Consider the following 18,821-nt stretch of genomic DNA (forward strand, 5'->3'; position numbering starts at 1 on the left):
TGTCATCAGCAATATTATCACTTCACCCTTAGGGCTTATGAGGTCAGCATCTGTCTATGTTATCACAGTTCTCATTTTTGTTTCATTCCGTGTCCTCAATAACAAGATCAGTGCTTACCACCAATGCCTTCGAGCCCAAAACCCCAAATTAGTTGGTCCTCTGGTGTACTGCTAGGTGGCCTCCAATGAGCAGTATTCTGACTTTCCACATAACAAATGGTCCATCTGTTGCCTCTCTCCTAAAGGGGTTAAAAAAAGGGGGCTATGGTTGTCATGGTTTCCTGGGGGGTCCCCTAGGCTTTGTTGTATTCTTCAAATGTTTTCAAGCTTTCTGTGCCTCCCATGGTAAAGTAACTACTTTACCAAGATGTTTTGGTGTCGACCTGTTTGGACCCTTTCCCTGGCCGTGGTACTGTGAACCTGGAGTGTGCAGATGCAAGGCCCAGGTCCTCCAGCTTCCTTCTCTAGGGACTGCAGTGAGGCGTATATTGGCTGGTTTTGCCTGACTCCCACATGTGCTGTCTCCAAGACTAACTCCTTGTTTTCATTTTCCTTCTGTTGTTTTCAGCCCCTCTCCACTTTATTTCTCCCTGTGCTTTGACAATATGTTTTCTCCTTTGATTCTTGTACATCTGCTTTGTGTTCTTGCTTTATAGAAGCAATCACTTACTGTGTTTTTTTCCTTCAGTACTTCCTTCCAGAAACACTGGGCTGTGAGTGTCATCTCTTATATGGTGACAGTCTTTTCATGGGCAGTGGCTTTTGTCAACCATAATCTTGCTTATGCTTTGCCTTTGCTTTTGATATATTCCAGTGAGGTCTGATACTTGCTTAGCATGGATTATTTACCTCTGGAGAAAGTGAATTTTCCTTACCCAGCTATTTATAGGAAGTTCAAGTTTCAGAAGAGCTCAGGCCTTGTCCTGACTAACTGGAATTTTCTTTAAACTTATACTTCATGCACAGTCATGTTCATGCTTTATCTTCCTTCAGTGCCTTCTGCAAAGAGGGTGTGGCTATACAATTCATATGTAGCCACACCTCCTGTGAGCTCCTCAGCCAGGTGGGTCTGTCAGCAGCCTGTGCTCTCTTTCCAATGCTGGGAAAGGGCTTAGGTTTTGTACTTGGGATGTACCCTCACCTTGGGAAGTGCACACTGCTGGCCTAGTGTAGTGACAACACTTTGCCCTGCTGCTGCCTTCCTGACTCTGATCTTACAGCATCTACCTTGTTTGCTCATTCAGGGCTTAACAGCCACATGCATTCTACACAGAGGCAGTCATACTTAGCTGTCACTTGACGGGCATCTGGGTTGTTTCTAGTCATTTTTGTATGTGTGTATCTGTGCAAAACAGATCTTCCATGAAGGCTTCACTGCCTCACTTTAGATTGAGTCTCGCTATGTAGCCCAGGCTGGCCACAAACTCATGATCTTGCGAAGTACTGAGATTACAGATAGGAGCTATCATGCCCGGCTGGGTCTGTGTATTTGAATCCTTGGTTGCTGATGTCAGGGCTTGCCACCTGTCCCTGTGCATGTTTCCCACCTGGCCCTGTGCTCCCCACCTGGCCGGCAGCAGGGGCTGGACTTTCCTTCCTGCTCCAGAGCCAGAACAAGAGAGCACAGAGATCCTCCATAGCATCATCTGTCCTGTCTCTCAGCCGCTGTCCCATCTCTGTACTTACTGGAAGACAGTGAAGAAGAGGGCACAGGGAGGGAGATGAGCAAATTGCATCTGGTGCTATGCTACCAGTCCTGTGCCCTGACCTGGCTCAGGCTTTTGCCCTTTCCTTCTGGGTATGACTGTTAGTGATGGAGACCCCTCATCCTTGTCACCCTGGCAGAACCAAAACAAGAAGGGCTGACCCTGAGGTTAGGGCTGTGCTGAGTAACCACCAAGGTAGGAAGGTCTTGACCAGGCTATGGACAGTGAACAGCCTCCCCAGGGCCTGTGTCTCCTTCCATAAAGCAAAAGGCCAGATGAGATGGACAGAAGGAGCCACCCTCTGTCTTTGATGATAATGTCATAGGATCCAGAGTGGAGAGAGCCAGTCAGGGACCCCTGTCCTTTTTTCTGAGCAAATGGGGACCACAGTAGCTTGATTTACAAAACTGTGACAAGAACCAGCTGCTACATGTGTCCAGAACAAGCCTAAGGGACTAGAATTGGCAATAGGTCATGCCTCCAGGTGCTGGGACTGAGCCAGCTATGTCCTGGAGCGTAGGTAACTGGTGGCCTGTTCCAGGTGAATAAAGACAAGAAAAAACAGATTCCAGTGAGAGAACATGTTCACTGCCCTCCCTACCTCAGACCTGAGAGCTAAGCTCTCCCACCTGGCCAGAGTCCCAAGCAGGACCTGCCCATCTCTACACAGAAACTTGCTACAAAGGACCTTGCTGGCTAAGAAATACTTGACTTTCTCATTGTTAATATGCAAACTTCAAGTTGTGCACTACTGAAAATACAGGCTATGTAGAAAGCCCCAGAGAGGCAACATGTGGCCAGTGGGGAAAATTCAGAGGCCGGGGCACTGCTGTACCCAACAGTGCTGTTGGGGGCATGGGGCAGCAGTGCAGGAGGCAGTGGACAGCCTGTGCCAGACCCTGGGTAAGGATGCATGCAGCCTCTCGATAGATGGGGCTCACCCTCCTCCCATTAGCTGCCCAGACACAGGCCTGGGACTTTGTATCTGATCACGGACCTCACATCTGACCACTCACCTAATCTTTACTCCCTTCCTCAGGGGCACAGTCCACAGAACTGTGGTCACTTCCCTGACCACTAATAGAAGCATCCAGATTCATCCTGGGTCTGATCCTCTGGTCAACCACCCAGGGTCAGAGGGCTGGGGCAGGTCAGGGTCCCTGGGACAGCCAGCAAGGTGCTAAGCAGCCACCCTTGAGACTCCAAGTCCTTCCCAATAGAGACCAGAGAACAGCTGCTTTGCCCTGCCCAGCAGCCGACCTGCCCAGCAGCATCCCCGCCTCCTCCTGAGCAACCTCATTAGGCATTCTGCTGGTGCCACCAGCTAATTAGTGTCACGTTAATTGAGCGTTCAGTAGGCTGCAACCTCCAAGGGCAGAATGTCGCAGCGAAGGGGAATGCAGATGCACAGCTGGGCCCAGGGCCCCTTCTGTCCCCTGGATGCCTCCCTTGCTCCCCATTTCAACACAGAACGCCCCATGATCTCCTGAGCCTTTGTGAAGACAGCAGCAGATGGATGGGACAAAAAAGTACTGGCACTGACCACCTGCTCTGTACCCAGAACACCTTTCACTCTCCCCCTCCTGGGGAAGGTGACAGATATTCCCGGAAACTTGAGGTCTTCCTTGCAGCTACTGCTCTGGGGATGTTTGCTCCAGGGGTCAGAAGGCACCTGGGCCCCTCTAGGTAACTCTGCAGCTGACAGGACCCAGTTGTGTCCTGCCCTCCCAGAGCCTTGCTCTGCTTTTCTGTCAAATAGAGCTAACCCCAGCCTGATGCTCAAGGGAACAACAGCCTGTCCCAGGTGTTGTCCAGTGACAAGAGGGGCAGCTCTACATCTATGATATAGGCCTGGTTCCTCAGGGAAGCCTAGAGGGTAGCACCAGCCCTTCCGGGCTGCCAGCTCCCAACCTCCCATTGAGCAGGTAATCTCATTGTGTGGCCCACACAGATAAGAACCAGGGCTGTCCAAGGGCTTCATAGTCAAGGTAAAGCCCATGACTCAACTCCAGGTGAGGCTAAGTTCATTGCTCTGTGATCTCCACTGAGGAGCCCCACCCACTCCTCTTCCTAGTCTGCTCTTAGCAGGCAGCAAGGCAGTTGAAGCCCTCGTCTCCCCAAGGCAACATTAAACCCACTCAGAGGGCTGGTTTTAATTGGCTTAATATACTCGTTAATAACCGCATCTACTTAACGCACCTGTAAAAGGCCCATAACATTAACTTAATGGCAGCTACGATTCACTGGGTACTTTCAACCAGCCTTTTAAATCTCCCGACAAGCCTTTAATGGGGACCTTGTGGATGGAGATGAATCGGGACAGAGATGAACAGGGAGAGGCATCCCAGGTCACTGGGGGTGTTCAGTTTCTGCATTCTTGGGTCCCTGCCCATCAGTTGAGGGTAGGGATTTGGGGTTTTTGGACCTTTACTTGATACCCTGTCCCCTGCATGTCTGACTTTTTCTGAGACCCAGGCCCCCCCTTCTAAGCCTGTCTCAAGGACTGTAGGAGGGCATAGTGCCTGGCTCAGAGGGAACATGAGACATTAGCAGGGCTTTACTCTATGAGAGGAGGCCAGGGGACACCGTGTGTACATTCAGGGCCTGGGACAAGAAGGGAGGCTGCGGAAGGTGGTCTGGGCCAGGTGGCCAGTCCCTCCCATGTCATCCTGAACACCACAAACAGGTCCAGTAAAGTCCTTTACAGAGGCAGCTGGGAGCGAGGAAGAGCTCCAACAAAACTAATACTGGTCCCACTGAGGGCAGGCACCAAACTAGGCCAGCTGTTTACTCACAAAACCTCCAAGGTCCACAGCAGCACTGAGCCAGTTTACATGAAGTGAAACAGATTCAGAAAGGGACAGGGGCACCCCCAGTGCACACAACCAGTGCACAGCGTATCTGGACTTTTAACCAGTTCATGACTCAAGAGTCTGCTACGTTTCCCCCACCATCCCTCCCACCCCAGATGCTGCAGGGCTGCCCGCCACAGCCTCTGCTTAGCCTGGAGCCCAAGGCAGGAAGGCTATGGATTATGGATATAGGAATGGAAGGGGCAGATGGCCATGCCGGGCTCTCCACAGAACCCAGGAAATCAGCGAGTCAACACCTCTTCTACCCTAATGGGTAGAAGGGACCTAGAGGGCCACTTTCTACCCTGTCATGTGAGGCAACCTGAGTCACATGGTGCCCATCACTTCCTGATGCCATGACAGAACACTTGAAACAACTGGCTCATGGTTTCAGAGGCTCTGGCCACTGTCCCCTGGCTCCATTTCTGTGGACCTGAGAGTGTACTACAGAACACTGTGGTGGGGACTGGGTGGGAAGGGTAGGGGAAGCTTCTCCCATCATGGGAGACAGGAAGCAGAAGGAGGGGAGGGGCCAAGAACAATGTATACCTCTCAAAAACACACCCTGTTCACTTTCTCCAGGCCCACCTCCTAGTAACCAACTCAACCTATTGTTAGTATTGTCATGACACAGGCAACCCTCAGTAGTGCCACCAGCTGGGGACCAAGCTTTTCGATGCATGAGCCTCACAGGAACAGCAGATGGGGCCTCTCCCCAGTGAACCTCCCACTGGGCATATACTCAGATGCCCATGGCAGGATGTAGCCTGGCATTCTGTACTCTGTGCCCACAACTGTCACTCAGCTGCCCCCCTGACACCCTGCTCTGTGTTGCTGCCCTGCCCCCTGCTCACATCTCATGTGACTCTTTTCCTGCTTACTTTGGGGCTGCTTCCTTCCTGACCACTGGGTCCAAGTCCAGAGCCCCTTCATCCCACCAGCCACAGTCTTCAGGACATCACTGTTCTAATTCCTAGGGCAGTATGTCAGGCTATCCTGAAAGTCAGTGCCAAACAGCCATTTTGCTGAGGAGCAGGGACCAGACAGTAGGGATCTAGTCACGTGATGTTCTTGGCAGTGGAGAGAGGGGCACTGGATAACACTCCTATGTTTGCTGGGTGGCGCCAGCAGTCACTGAGAGACCCTTGCCTGGGGCATTTCCACACAACCAGGTCCCCACGACAAGTGGCCATGTGGAGTAAACACATCGCCTTTTACAAAGTCAGCGTCCCTTCCTCCCACTACATTCTGTTCAGTTGAGCCACTAAAGCCATTTGATGTCAAATGAGATAAAATTGGACTCTACTATTTGTGGGAGCAGCTGCCTGCCACCCCCATCCAGTGTGCCTGCCCCTTAGATCGCTGCCAAATCTGAGCCCAGTCCCATGCCTTGTGTAGAAGAGCCCAGGAAACAGTGGTGGGCAGTGGTCTAGGCCAGACAGGTACACCTGTCCATGTCCGTGCCATGCATGTGGCACAGTGTTCTCAAGTGTCCACCATGTCCTGTGGGCAGTGGAGTCCCAGCAGTGCACAGACCATCAAAGGAAGCCCAGCCAGGTGGGCAAAAAGACACGCTGGCCGCAATCAGTCTGCAGCCCCTTCAATGATGGTGGATACCCTCCTGGGTCCCCAGACGGGCTGGGAGAGTCAAGGCAGGCTGAGCACTGGGCTTCCTCTGACCCTCATCCTCACCTTACTGAGGCGCCCACTCTGATAGCAGCTCCCCAGCCCTCATGTAGGGATCTTTCCTTATGTCCCTATGTTTACCAAACAGATGGTGCAATGGTGTGTACCTTGTGGCTGGGTTCCCCTCCACAGGAGGGTCTGGGCCTTTGCCAGCCTGAGCTCAGAGGCCCAAACCAGGTCCATGGTAGAATGGGCTATGTTTGAAGCACCAACGGGTGGGCCAGGAGAAAGTCACTTAGGGAACAAGGCTTGAGGCAGGGGCTGCTATCTCAAAGGTTTATGGGGGCCTGTGATCAAGTCAGGTTTGCCACTAGAGTCCCCCGATCCTGGCAGTGTACATGCCCCTAAAGATCCCTGCCAAGCTCAGCCCAGGGGCAACTGTGATAGCTGCCCAAGAGGGCTACTCCCTGTCTTTAGGAGCAGCTGAGTTACAGTCCTTCCAAGGGTGGTGCTCTAATCCTATGGCAGAAAAGTGGGAGCCTCAGGCATCCCCCAGCCCTACCAGGCCCAGCTGGGGTGGAGTACTAGTAACTTGGGAAGCAGGCTGACTCAGCTCCGACTCTTACTGGTTGTGTCTATGGAGCTCCTCCTCCATCTGTTAAATGGGGACCTTTGTGACATCTCTTGCCATGTGACAAGTGACTCCAGAATTCAGTGACTTGAAACAGACAGTATGGCTGATGTGGCCAGGAGACCTGGGAGCAGCTCAGCTGGGTGTTTCTGTTCAGGGGCCCTCAGGGTCTGTAGTGGGGATGTTGGCCTGGCCAGGGCTTCGGTCTCCTCTGAAAGTGCGGCCTGGCTGGACTGTGTTTCCAACAAGTCTTAAATGGCCACTGGCAAGACTTCTCTTCATCCCTGTAGGCTTTTCCAAGGTTCCTCATGTGATTGGCCTTATCCCAGAATACAAGCTGTAGGACAGCGAGCCTGCAGCAAGCCACACTCCCAAAGGCCTTACTGATTACACAGTTCAGCCCAGCCTGGTATGGAACCCAGGGACCTGGAGTACCAGGCAGTCACTGGGGAGGGGGAGGCTGCCATGTGTCACAGCCTGCATCCTTACCTGCAGTGTGGGGTTGCTGCCCCCCCGAAGATGGCCAGGCCCTCCAAACACAAGCCATCCACCTGGGAAGCAGTGGCAGCAACCACGGAGTCTGGCTGTGTCCTGCCACGTTCTACTCCCACGAGAGCTACCACCTGTGACTCCACTGACCAGATGCGGCAAAGTATGCCTTCCTTTGGTAACTGGGGACAGGGAACAGGCATTTCCATCCCTTTCCATAAGGTTTCGAACACCTAATTTATCCATTAGATAGATTTTGTAGATTTAATCATTTTCACAGTTGGTAGCTCATTGGATACTCAAGATAAACTCCAAATGAAGGAGCAACGCTGAGGACAAATGAGTTTTCACACCACAATGGCAGAAACTCGCTTGGAAAGAGAGTTTAAGAGGAACAAAAATACACATTTTTTCCCCCCAGCAGCTGCTTTTGCTGAGTCTGGTAGGTTTCCACAGCTAATTTCCCCAGTTTTGTTCATCTGTAAAATTGCATAAAAGTGACATTCTTGTGCTCATTATAGCAACTGCTGATTTATGGCTGGCAAATGGAGAACTGGTCCCTTTTTTGTGGGACTCTCAAAGCAGTGCCAAGTGCCCATGAAATTGCTTGTATAATGTAGTTTAAATCCAATCTCGGAGAAAGATTCCCCGTTGGCCAAAGTGACGTTTCCATTCTCCACACTGAGTTTATTTTAGGCTACTTAAGAGGGGGCTGCCCCCAGCAGGGACAGGGTAGACTTACCTGCTGGGTCCAGGCTAGGCTTGAGGAATTGAGGGATGCTCCCCCATGTGATGCTATTACCAACTCCCTCTGTTCTGCTGCCCCTCCTTACTCTACAGTCCCTCTAGTTGTTTAGTACCTTGGGGGAGGGGAGACTTCTGCACCTGGACCCTGCTGACCCTTGGGGCTGAACCGTTCCTGGCAGGCCCAACCTGTGCTCTGTGAGATGTGCACCCACCCCCTAGCCATCACAAAAATATCCTCAGCTGTTTGCAGAGTGCCTGCATTGGCCTTACCTCTCCTAGTACCTCTGGTGGTAGTTCCTTCCAGGAAAGCTGAACCTGCTGCCTAGCTTCTCCCCCAACACAGAGCACAATCACTCCAACTGTGAACTGAGGCAGTGCAAGGCAAGGTTCTGAGAGCATCAGGTGAGAGAATCAGGCAGGAGGCTTCCAGCAGGCCAGCCCCCTGTACAAAGGAGCTGCAGGCATGTTTGTCTCTGTTGGGGCCCTGCCCAGCACCAACAGAAAGATGTAAGCACACTTAAGACAGCACTAATCTCCTCTAGTGCTGCCCACCACACAAGACTGGCTAAACTCTCACAGGCATCCTAGGAGGTAACCTTAGGAGCTATATCACCTCACTTTACAGATGAGGAAACTAAGGCTCAAGCATGGTGAAAACCCCTCATCTACATCCTACGTCCCCCAGAGTTATGATTTCCTCAGCACCACTGAGGTCACCACCACCACCACCCCCAGCACCAAATTATTCCCATTCTACAGATCAGGAAACTGAGGCTCAGCCAGGCTATCAACATGCCCAGGGCTTCACAGCCCACATAACCAGGTATCACTTAGACACTGCCAGTGCCAATGCCAGCCCCCAGGTATTCCCATTCGCCTCACACTGCCCCTCCTGACCACACTCCACACCCCTCTGCCTCAGGGGAGGCTATGGTATGTGCTGTAGTCCAGAATTGCTCAAAGACCTGGAAGGGGATCTTCCCACCAGCAACTCACCTACCCCATGGCAAAACCAGTTGCACCCACCTACAAGTGGGTAAGTTGTACAGTCTAGATGAATGTCACACACAGGCCAAACAAGGAGCACCTAGTGCCAGGTTCCATCTCACCCTACAGAGAACACTGGTACAGCTAGTCCCTGTGAACAGAAGTGGACATGGTGAGGCTGAGGATGTAGCTCAGTTGATGGGGGCAGAAGAATTGGAAGTTCAAAGTCATTCTTGGCTACATAGCTTGAAGCCAACTTAGGATACACAGGACACTGTCTCAAAAAAAAAAAAAAAAAAAAAGGGTGGTGGGTAAACTTGGCCATGCCAAGGACTGGCAAGACTTGTTTCCCAACCTTGTTCCTGAGTAGATTCATTGTGCTGGTAATGTGTGCACTTTCCCCTGAATCTTAAACTTTGGTCCTGAAGTTGGAACCATGGGAGGAGGTAATAGAGGAGCAGTGAGCAAGGGCAGGACCGGGCAGCTCCCAGAGCCCTGGTAGAGAGCAAGGGGCTATGGCCCTGCTTGACACTCACCTGTGCCTTTGTTCCCACAGGTGAGTCGGTGGCCAGCTCTATGCATTCCTCCCGCTACCCGAGCCCAGCCGAGCTGGATGCTTATGCCGAGAAGGTGGCCAACAGCCCGCTGTCTATCAAGATCTTCCCCTCCAACATCCGAGTCCCACAGCACAAACACCTGAGCCGCACGGTCAACGGCTATGACACCAGTGGCCAGCGGTACAGCCCCTACCCACAGCACACTGCTGGCTATCAGGGCTTGCTGGCCATTGTTAAAGCTGCAGTCTCCTCCAGTGTGGCTGCACCTGTTGGACCCACCAAGAGTGTGCTCAAGAGTGCTGAGGGCAGGCGGACTAAACTGTCACCAGCCACTGTGCAGGTGGGCATCGCCCCCTACCCTGCACCCAGTGCCCTGGGACCCTTGGCCTACCCCAAGCCACCTGAGGCACCAGCCCCGCCACCCAGCCTGCCTGCAGCTGCCACTGCCACCTCTGTAATCCCTCTGCCAGGCCGGGGCCTGCCCCTCCCCCCCTCCAACCTGCCATCCATCCACAGCATCCTCTACCAGCTCAACCAGCAATGCCAGGCCCCAGGTGCTGCACCCACCGCCTGCCAGGGTGTGGCTGTGCCCCAGCCCAGCCCGGCCAAGCACGGCCCAGTGCCCAGCTTCCCAGGTATGACTTACTCAGCCACAGCTGGTCTGCCAGATTGCCGGAAGGGCACAGAACTAGGTCAGGGAGCCACAGCAGCCCTGACACTGGCTGGAGCCACCAAGCCAGCAGGGTATGCAGAAGGTGGCCTGGATTACCTGCTGTGGCCACAGAAGCCGCCACCACCCCCACCCCAGCCACTGCGAGCTTACAGTGGTAGCACTGTGCCCAGCAAGTCCCCGGAGGCTTGTGGTGGGCGGGCTTATGAGAGAGCCAGCGGGTCACCCCTCAATTGTGGTATGGGGCTGCCCACCAGCTTCACTGTGGGCCAATACTTTGCTGCCCCCTGGAACAGTGTGCTGGTGACTCCCACCAGCGACTGCTACAACCCAGCGGCAGCTGTGGTGACTGAGCTAGGGCCAGGAGCCACCCGGGAGCTAGCTGGGCCTCCTGCAGACACACTCTCTGGCCTGACAAGCAAGAGTGTGTGCAACACATCTGTGCTGAGCAGCAGCCTACAGTCCCTTGAGTATCTCATCAATGACATCCGGCCTCCCTGCATTAAAGAGCAAATGCTGGGCAAAGGCTATGAGACTGTGGCCGTACCCCGGCTGCTGGACCACCAGCATGCCCACATTCGCCTCCCTGTCTACAGATAAGGTCTACACGGCAGATGCCTGGACACACGGACAGGGTGCTGACAGAAGACAGGCTGCAGCACAGAGTGGGAAACTAAGCAGGGGTAGCCCACCTGCCCTGTGCCCATGATGCCCACAGGGAAGCCAGGCTGGCTGCTGCCTCACTTGGGGGACGGGGGGGGATGATAGGGCAGGGTGACCTTATATACCAAGGCTCCTCCCCACACCCACTGCCCCAGGACCTGGGGAGGACTGGCAGTAACTTGAGGGGCCTGTCCTTCCCCCATCTAGGCAGGCAGAGAAACCTTTGAAAACAGGAACAGCTCTGGGTACTCCTATTAGTCTCCAGCAAAGGCCCTCAGGCTGGGGGGAAACACAGGAGGAAACGGGGTGCTCCATTCAGGGTGAGTGTCACATAGTGGGTCTCTACCCACAATCCCGCAGTCTCCCAGAAAGGAGCAAAAGGGGTCTGTAGGAAGTCCCTAGGTCCAAAGTATCCCCCCACCAACTAATCCAGGTAAAGACTACTCTGTGACCCCAGATTCCTAGAGGCCCCAAGACTCCCTGTCTCCCCTGGTCCTCTGACTCCTCCCCTCCCCATTCCTTTGTAACAAGTTATGGCGCATCCTTGTTCTGTCCACCCTAGACCAACCTCTTCTCCATTCCCTACATCTTATAGGGCTGCTGGGAACAGTTGCAGAGTGTGCACTGCACAAGGGCACCTTGTCCAGGGAGACCACTTGCATCGTAGACTTGTATATTTATTACAGTTTTCTGAATCTTGAGGAAGGGTTCCCATTTTCCTTTTCGCACAAAAATATTACAGAGGCTCACCAGGGACCCCATCCAGAAGGACTCTGCCTTGCCTTGGTGTGTGTGGGTCTCCCGGGAACCAAGGAGGGGATGACCTACTGGCTGTAATTGGGATACCCAATCCAACTTTTCTGCACCCCCTCTCAGACCTGACCTACATTACTTTGGGGAGAGATTAAGCCTAGGAGGTCGCCAAGGCCTGCAGTCCCCCAGTCCTGCCTCCCTCCCCCCGGCACTCCGGAAGCGGTACTGTATCTCTCCAAGGCCTGTTCAAGCACTAAGTGCATTTACAAATCTCTGAGAATGTTTTTTTTTATACTAAAATTGACCATTATATTCTACTGTGAGAAGTGCAGTCTGCACTATATTGTTTTAAAAACAAAGAGAAAGAAAACAGATGGTGTCTCAGCTGTCGCCTTGCTGTGAAGCTGCTCTCCCTCCCTCCGGAATCCACTGGAGGGCACCCCAGGGAGCCTGGGCCCTGTGGTGTGCTGGGCACTCACTCCGCGCTGGGTTTCAGACTGGGTGCTCTCCTCTGCCTTGTATGTTACCTCACAGGCTGGTGACCAATGGTAATGGCCAGTGGTCCCTCTACAGAACAGGATCAGAATAAAATCTGAGCCCCTGTGGCTCTTTATAGAGCTGGGGAGCTCTGGAAGCCCCTCCCCCATCACAAATCTCTCCCCAGCTCCTGTTTGCCATCCTCCTGGCTTAAATAATGGCAGTGTAGCTGGGGACAGGCTTGCCATTGTCCGGGCCAGACACCCAGTGGGGGCACCCAACCCTGCCCCAAGCCTGTTCCCAGGAGTCCATTTGCCAGGCAGCTGCCAAAGACTCCCAACACCCTTTCAAGTTGGGAAGTTACCTGCCTGATGTCACACTGTGAGCTCTTGGGGTGTAGGAGTCCAACCCCAAGCATGGAGGCGTCCTCATGCTCTGTCTCCACCAGTGCTTCTGCCCATCTCTCCTTCCCATTAGCCTGACATCTGGGCCAGGGGAAACAGGACCCCCATTCTGAGACAGCCCTCCTTTTCCACATGCAGAGCCCTGGCAGTGTGGTGAGGGCCAAGGAAGAAATGGGGACATTTGTCCCCTTCAGCCTGGACCCCCGAGTCCACTTAGAGGAAGCTGAACACCGCCACATGTGGGCAAGGCCAGGTCCTTTCTAGTGGAATCCATGAGCCCTGCATATCTGCTGGCCTGTAAGGTACAGGAGACCAAGCTGCAGGGGCGAAGCTGGGGTTGGCAGCCAGGATGGAATTCTAGATAGTAGAGAATTAGCAGGTGGCACAATGCTGATGCTGTCTGATAGCAACACTATCAAGTGGGTCATGAATCACACCCATTTCCCGCAAGGGGACATAGGCCCTGGGGACCATCCACAAGGAGCCTTACACCACCTAACACCAAAGCCAGTGGGACACGCAGAGCCAGGGCAAACACAACAGACAGGGTCTTAGCACACACTGCTACACCGAGTGACCCTAAGCAATCTTTCCCTAAGGGCTGGCACACTGTGGTGCAAAGCAAGGCACCAGGACCACTGACAGGAGACAGGGGAGACAAGCTACACAGTGGGCCACGCGCCTACATGTGAAGGGTAGGCAATGCACCCCGCATCCTCTGCAGAGGTTTGGCTGCAGGGGCACCTGACAGAGCATGGGTCTGAGCCCAGGATCCCAGCATAGGTTCTGCTCTGTGGCCAGGTCGCTTCTTGGGCCTGGGAGCTGAGCTGGCTGATCTGAGGGCTGTTTTGGATGCAGTGGTACTGCCCTCTGCTTGCCTACATGGTCACCCTGGACCCCACCTGGACAGAGGTAGGCTAGGTAAGGCCACCAGCATGCTGGATTGTAACAGACTCGCAGCCACTGCAGACAGATCCACCACTAAGCAACTTCGTCCTTGGAGCTCTGGTTATACGTGAGGTTCATGAGGTTCCTGGCATAGTCACTGCCCATAGTCCCTCAGCTGAGGCTGGTGAGGGCACAGGCCTGTTGGATCTATGCTCTTAACTGTTAGGTAGAAGTAAACCCAGCAAATGGATGTCTCCTATTTGCCTCCAGAACCTCAGCCAGGGATGGGCCTGCTCTGTCAGGCTGTGGGGCTGCAGCATGCTGGGTGGCCTAAGAGAGAAGCAGCCTCCACCTATCCCAACTATGGCTCTAGTACTCTGTTCTAGTAAGTGGGACTTCCTCTCCCTGGAGCTATCTTGAGCTCCCAACCACCAATATGATGGTCAGGTGTGGAGCACTGCTACTCCCTACCACAGTGTCAGAATAACCAAGAGATGACCTATGCAATTTATAGAGATCTGGGCTGCCAGGGGTCTAGAGGGGGCTCAGGTGACACCAGCCCAAGAGGCTCTGCATTTTCTCAAACCATTATCACCATCTGACCTCTTGAAGCCAGGTGTACACACCTACCTGTAGCCCAGTACTGAGGCAGAGGACTAGGCAGAGTCCTGCTGAGATGAGGATCATGAATTTAAGGCCAGCCTGGACATCAGGACCCTCATTCAAAAATAAGGAGCTGGAGAGATGGCTCAGCGGTTGAGAGCACTGACTGCTCTTGCAGAGGACCTGAGTTCAGTTCCCAGCACCCACATGATGGCTAACAACCATGTATAACTCCAGTTCCAGGGTATCCAATGCCCTTGTCTGACCTCCGCACACACGTAAAAATAAAAAATATCACTGCCAGCTCACTTCAGAGTGATGGGCAGACAGGACAAAGAAATTGTCCTCAGTGCCCCCCCGCAACAGCATAGGTGACCATAGGCAACTGTGTGACCACTCTCACCCTCCAGCCTCAACTTCCAGATCTGTCTCAAGAGAGAGGTGGTACCAGGGCTTTGGCAGGTGGAGAATCCAACAGAGCTGACTCCTTGCCAATGGCAGGGCAAGTGTTCATCACCCCCAGACCTCTTCACTCTTGTACTTGTGAGTGAACTCAGTGATCAGGTCCCTTGTTTCTGGCCTCAGTTTCCCCAGCTACAATACAAGACATACCAGTACACGTGCCCCTACATGTCATGGTTCAACTTAGACTTCGAGAAGCAGGATGTGGGTTGCTGCTCAGGTGCAGGGCTTGTCTAGCATGCAGGAGACTATGTTCCACCTGACACTGCAAAAAAAAAAAAGAAAAAAAAAAGCATACACCCAAGCCTGGAAATGTACAAATCACATTAGCATATTAAAGGGTCTGAAAAGTCCTGCTGACAAGGTACCCTTTAGGCTTTAACCATTTAGCAATATCTCCAACATTTTAACCTAAGTTCTTGTTTTTGTCTGTTAAGATCTCAGGGAACAAATGGGTAATGCTGTTTAATTCAGGTAATGCTGTTTATATTGTGATGAGGAAGCTGAGCAAGTTCCTTCTCCCTGGGCCTCCTTTTCCCCAGCTATAACACAGGCTTCAAAATGAACTGTGACTGAGAAAGACTTGAATCCAAACTGACAAGGAGTCACTGGGCCTCATTTCTAGGGCCACAGTGTCCCACTAAGTCTGTGTCCACCGTGTTGACCTAGGTTCAAAGGAAGTGAAAGACAGGAGGGAGGGAGGCTACTCTGAGTACCTGTTTGTTTGAGACAGGATCTCAATACATAGGCTGGCCTAGAACTCAAAATCCCCTTGACTCAGCCTCCCAAGTGCTGCAATTACAGGTGTGTCCTACCACACCATACTGAGTACCCCAATTTTGAGAAGGAGAAAATAAACTGAGGTTCAGAGACAGAGGCAACTTGCCTGAGGTCACACAGCAATTCAACCCTCAACCCTCCAGAAGGTTCTCCCTCAGAGTCAGGCACACCTGATAGAGCCCACACATAGGCTCTTCCTGACTCTGTCCCCAGGTTCAAGACATCTTCTGAAGAGACCCCTGCTTCTGTGGCCACAGCAGCCCCTGGTGGCCGATTCCAGTTTCCACACACCTTCTTAGTACCAGCCAGTGGTAGATCTGTGCCATCCAGGAGAGTATCCCCCACTGAGGATAATGGGAACAAGGAGCACCCCCCCAAGTCACTAAAGACCTGGAGGTGCTGAGCCAACCCCAACCTGAGCCCTGCAGACCCCACCTGTGCCCATCTATAGGAAGTTGGTATACCTGTTGCTGTGAAATTCAGTCATGCTCAGAAAGGCGCAAGTATATCAAATTTGTGAAAAAAATTTCCTACCTGGGTCTAGAGATATGGCTCAGTGGTAGAAGGCTTACTTACGAATTCTAGGTTTTGTAAGAATTTTGTAGGTTCCAACCCCAGCAACCCCCAAGAAAGCCTACTAGAAAGTTCATCCTATAATAAAACAGGCTGGGTTGAGGTTTGAATCCTGGTGGCATCATATCCATACTGTGTACCTTCAAGGCACAGCAGTTAACTTCTTTGGGTCTCACTTTTTTCATCTGCAAAATGGAACTAAAACATTGTACCTCTTATTTTCATGATTTTGACCAGATAACAGGAAACCTTGGCTCCACCTGTTTAAATGAGAAAGGAAATGTCTCTCAGATAATCGTGAGGAGTCTTAAGAGTAGGTGGCTCTGGGGCTGGCTGATTGAGCAGCTCAATTATGGCATCACAGACCCCATGTCCCTTTCATTCTGTCCTGGTCTATCAGTCTTCCCTCATGGTCACAATATGGCTGCTGCAGTCCAGGCATCCCTTCCAGACCTGACAGTGGGGGATGAAGAAGGCAGTCTCTTCCTAGGTTTCTCTTACTTTCCCAGAATTTCCACTCTCCCTTTAGGCTTGCCCTGTTGTGGAACAGAACCTGGCCACAGGGCTAGTCCTCTACCAGCTTCTAGGGAGGGAAATAGTCATGGTGGGAAGTCCATACTGTATAGAGAGAACAGGAAGCTAGATCGGGGCTGTGTGTATAGAAGAGGAGCCCCCTAACCCAGCCCCTAAGCTCCACATGGTTCCTGATCCAACACAGAGTAGGTTGTCTGCCCTGGGCATCTGCTTCCTGCTCTCTGAACCTCCCTTCAGGGACTTGGCAGTTGCAGCCTGCCCCCCACCCAGCAGCCCCTTCCCTCAGTCTCTGGGGTGAGTCTCTGCTGGCCATCTTTCCTCTCTTCTCACCTGCCATGCGGCACTCCTTCCTTTTTGGGAATTGGAATCCCCATTGTCCCCAGAGACTTTGGAGTCCTTGAAACTAAAAGGCAGGAGTGCTTAGATCATAAGTAACTGCTTCTTCCAGGAGGCCAGAAATTAATGTAATGACTCAGACAGAGGACTGCCCTGTTTAGTCGCCCACCCAAACAGGCAGGCTGATCCCTAGACGCCATCACAGGCTGGGGGTCCAGGCCACAGGATCATACTTGGAATGTGAGGAGAGTGCATTTGGCAGAATGCGGCTTCTGATTAAATTAAATCCCCAGCACTCATCTAAAACTATAGCTAGTAATAATGAAGCAGTCCTAGGAGGTAATTGTTTGATTAAGACCTGAGAGCTCCCTCACAGTCTCTCCTGTTGGACCCCTTTGTTTTAGTCTCCAGTCATATCCATTATTTCCCAGAAGTGCTTTAAACTTGGGGGATAGCTTGCCTGTCACACATGACATACACATGCACACTCCTGATAAGAACCCTTTGTAGAAGGAAGCCAGAACTCTCCTAAGGGAGAGGGCTCCAGGTGAGCGCTGGCAGGCTGGGGATTTGGTTGAGTGGAAGTGACCTCGTGAGCCAGAGGTCCTGAGGGCACAGTGCTGGGTTCAAATCCTGCCTTTGTCACTGATGGCCTTGGGAGAGTCCTGGACCTCACAAGCCTTTGCAGAGGTTCTGGTTTGGGGCTTGTCTGGGTTCTGTATGTATTCACTAGAGCTGCCTACATAATTAAAAAACAAATCAAGAAAATATGGCATCCAAACGCATTCATTTCTAATGCATGTGCAGGCCTCTGGCCAGTGCTGCCAGGAGCCTCTCAGCCTCCCTGTGGGGGCAGGGGTTGGGGGGACCAGACAAGTCTGCTCACATCCCATCGGTCAACACCTGTCACATGTCACACGGTTAAGCCTAGACATGGGAAATTATTCTCTACTGTCTGCAGAAGATGAAACAAAGGTTTTCTACAAAGGACGTGGCTAAGAAGCTGGGCGTGGTGCACACTTCTGTCATCTAGAACTCGGGAGGTGGAGGCAGGAAGATCAAGGGTTCAAGGCCAGCCTGGGCTTCACGGCAAAAAAAAAAAAAAAAGCAGCAGCAGGAACAAGGAAGTGGGTTGCGGTGTGACCTAGCACAGGTAGCACAGGCTAGCCTCTAGATGGGGGGGTTCCCTTCCCCACTCTTAGTCCCACCTTTGGAGAAAAGCAGGCTCCATCCCTGGCGCTAGAGGTGGCCAAATAACTCAGGTCTGACCAATCCGAGAGCATTCTGGTATTCTGCATCTCCGGCCACAGAGATCAGTTCAGGGGTGGACATGTAAGCTGAGCTAGCCCAGTAGTCAGCAGCCCTGGAACTGGGCTGGAAAAGCAACTCTTTGCTCTGAGGTTGCTGGGCTGGTGGGAGGTTAATGTACAGCCACTTGGGCAAGCACCCTGGGGAAGCCTGCTCGACTCCAAAGCTGACACACAGGGTGAGGCTGATGGATGGCCACATAAGACAGACTAGTCCGTGTAACTGAGAACATCACTGGTTTCGGGCACAGCTGGATCCAGGGGTTCTGGAGGCAGTGATATGTGGCTGTTATCATATGGGCTCATTTATGAGCCAGGTGTGGCGGTGCAGGCCTATCTTACAGTCAATTGGGAGGCTAAGGTCGTACATCCCACATTACCTACAGCCATGGCTACTATGTGGGGAAGGTCTAGTACTAAGAGTACCGCCTGTTAAGAATACATTTTATAGAGATGGCTCAGCGGTTAAGAGCACTGAGTGCTCTTGCAGAGGATCTGGGTTCGATTCCCAGTACCCACATAGCTACAAACCGTCCTTAACTCCAGTTCCAGGGGAATCGAAGCCCTCTTCTGACCTCCATGGCATTGCACAACACGGGTGCACTCACATACATGCAGGCAATACACTCATACACATAAAATAAAAATAAAATATTTTTTAAAAGTACAATTTTATTTGCATGTGTGTACATGTATGGGTGTTCATATCAAAGTGCATATGTGGTGGTCAAAGGACAACCCACAGAGTCAGTTCTCTCCTTTCACCACGTGGGTCC

At 52.4% G+C, this 18,821-nt stretch overlaps 1 protein-coding gene across 2 annotated transcripts in view; it reads left to right on the forward strand.

Annotated features, from left to right (window-relative positions):
* The window catches only part of Fam222a (family with sequence similarity 222 member A), a 44,756-nt gene extending 32,701 nt beyond the window's left edge, over positions 1-12,055 (forward strand). The window contains exons 2-3 of one of the 2 annotated variants that reach the window (XM_008848977.2): positions 7,311-7,467; positions 9,595-12,055. In XM_008848977.2, coding sequence (XP_008847199.1) covers positions 7,335-7,467; positions 9,595-10,865 — 1,404 coding nt within the window. In that variant the 5' untranslated portion in view covers positions 7,311-7,334 and the 3' untranslated portion in view covers positions 10,866-12,055. The remainder of the gene's footprint in view (positions 1-7,310; positions 7,468-9,594) is intronic. The other variant, XM_008848978.2, reaches the window with a different exon arrangement.
* Positions 12,056-18,821: the final 6,766 nt, after the last annotated feature.

This window comes from Nannospalax galili, unplaced genomic scaffold (genome assembly GCF_000622305.1).
Source record: "Nannospalax galili isolate Female #2095 unplaced genomic scaffold, S.galili_v1.0 scaffold103, whole genome shotgun sequence".
NCBI lineage: Eukaryota > Metazoa > Chordata > Mammalia > Rodentia > Spalacidae > Nannospalax > Nannospalax galili.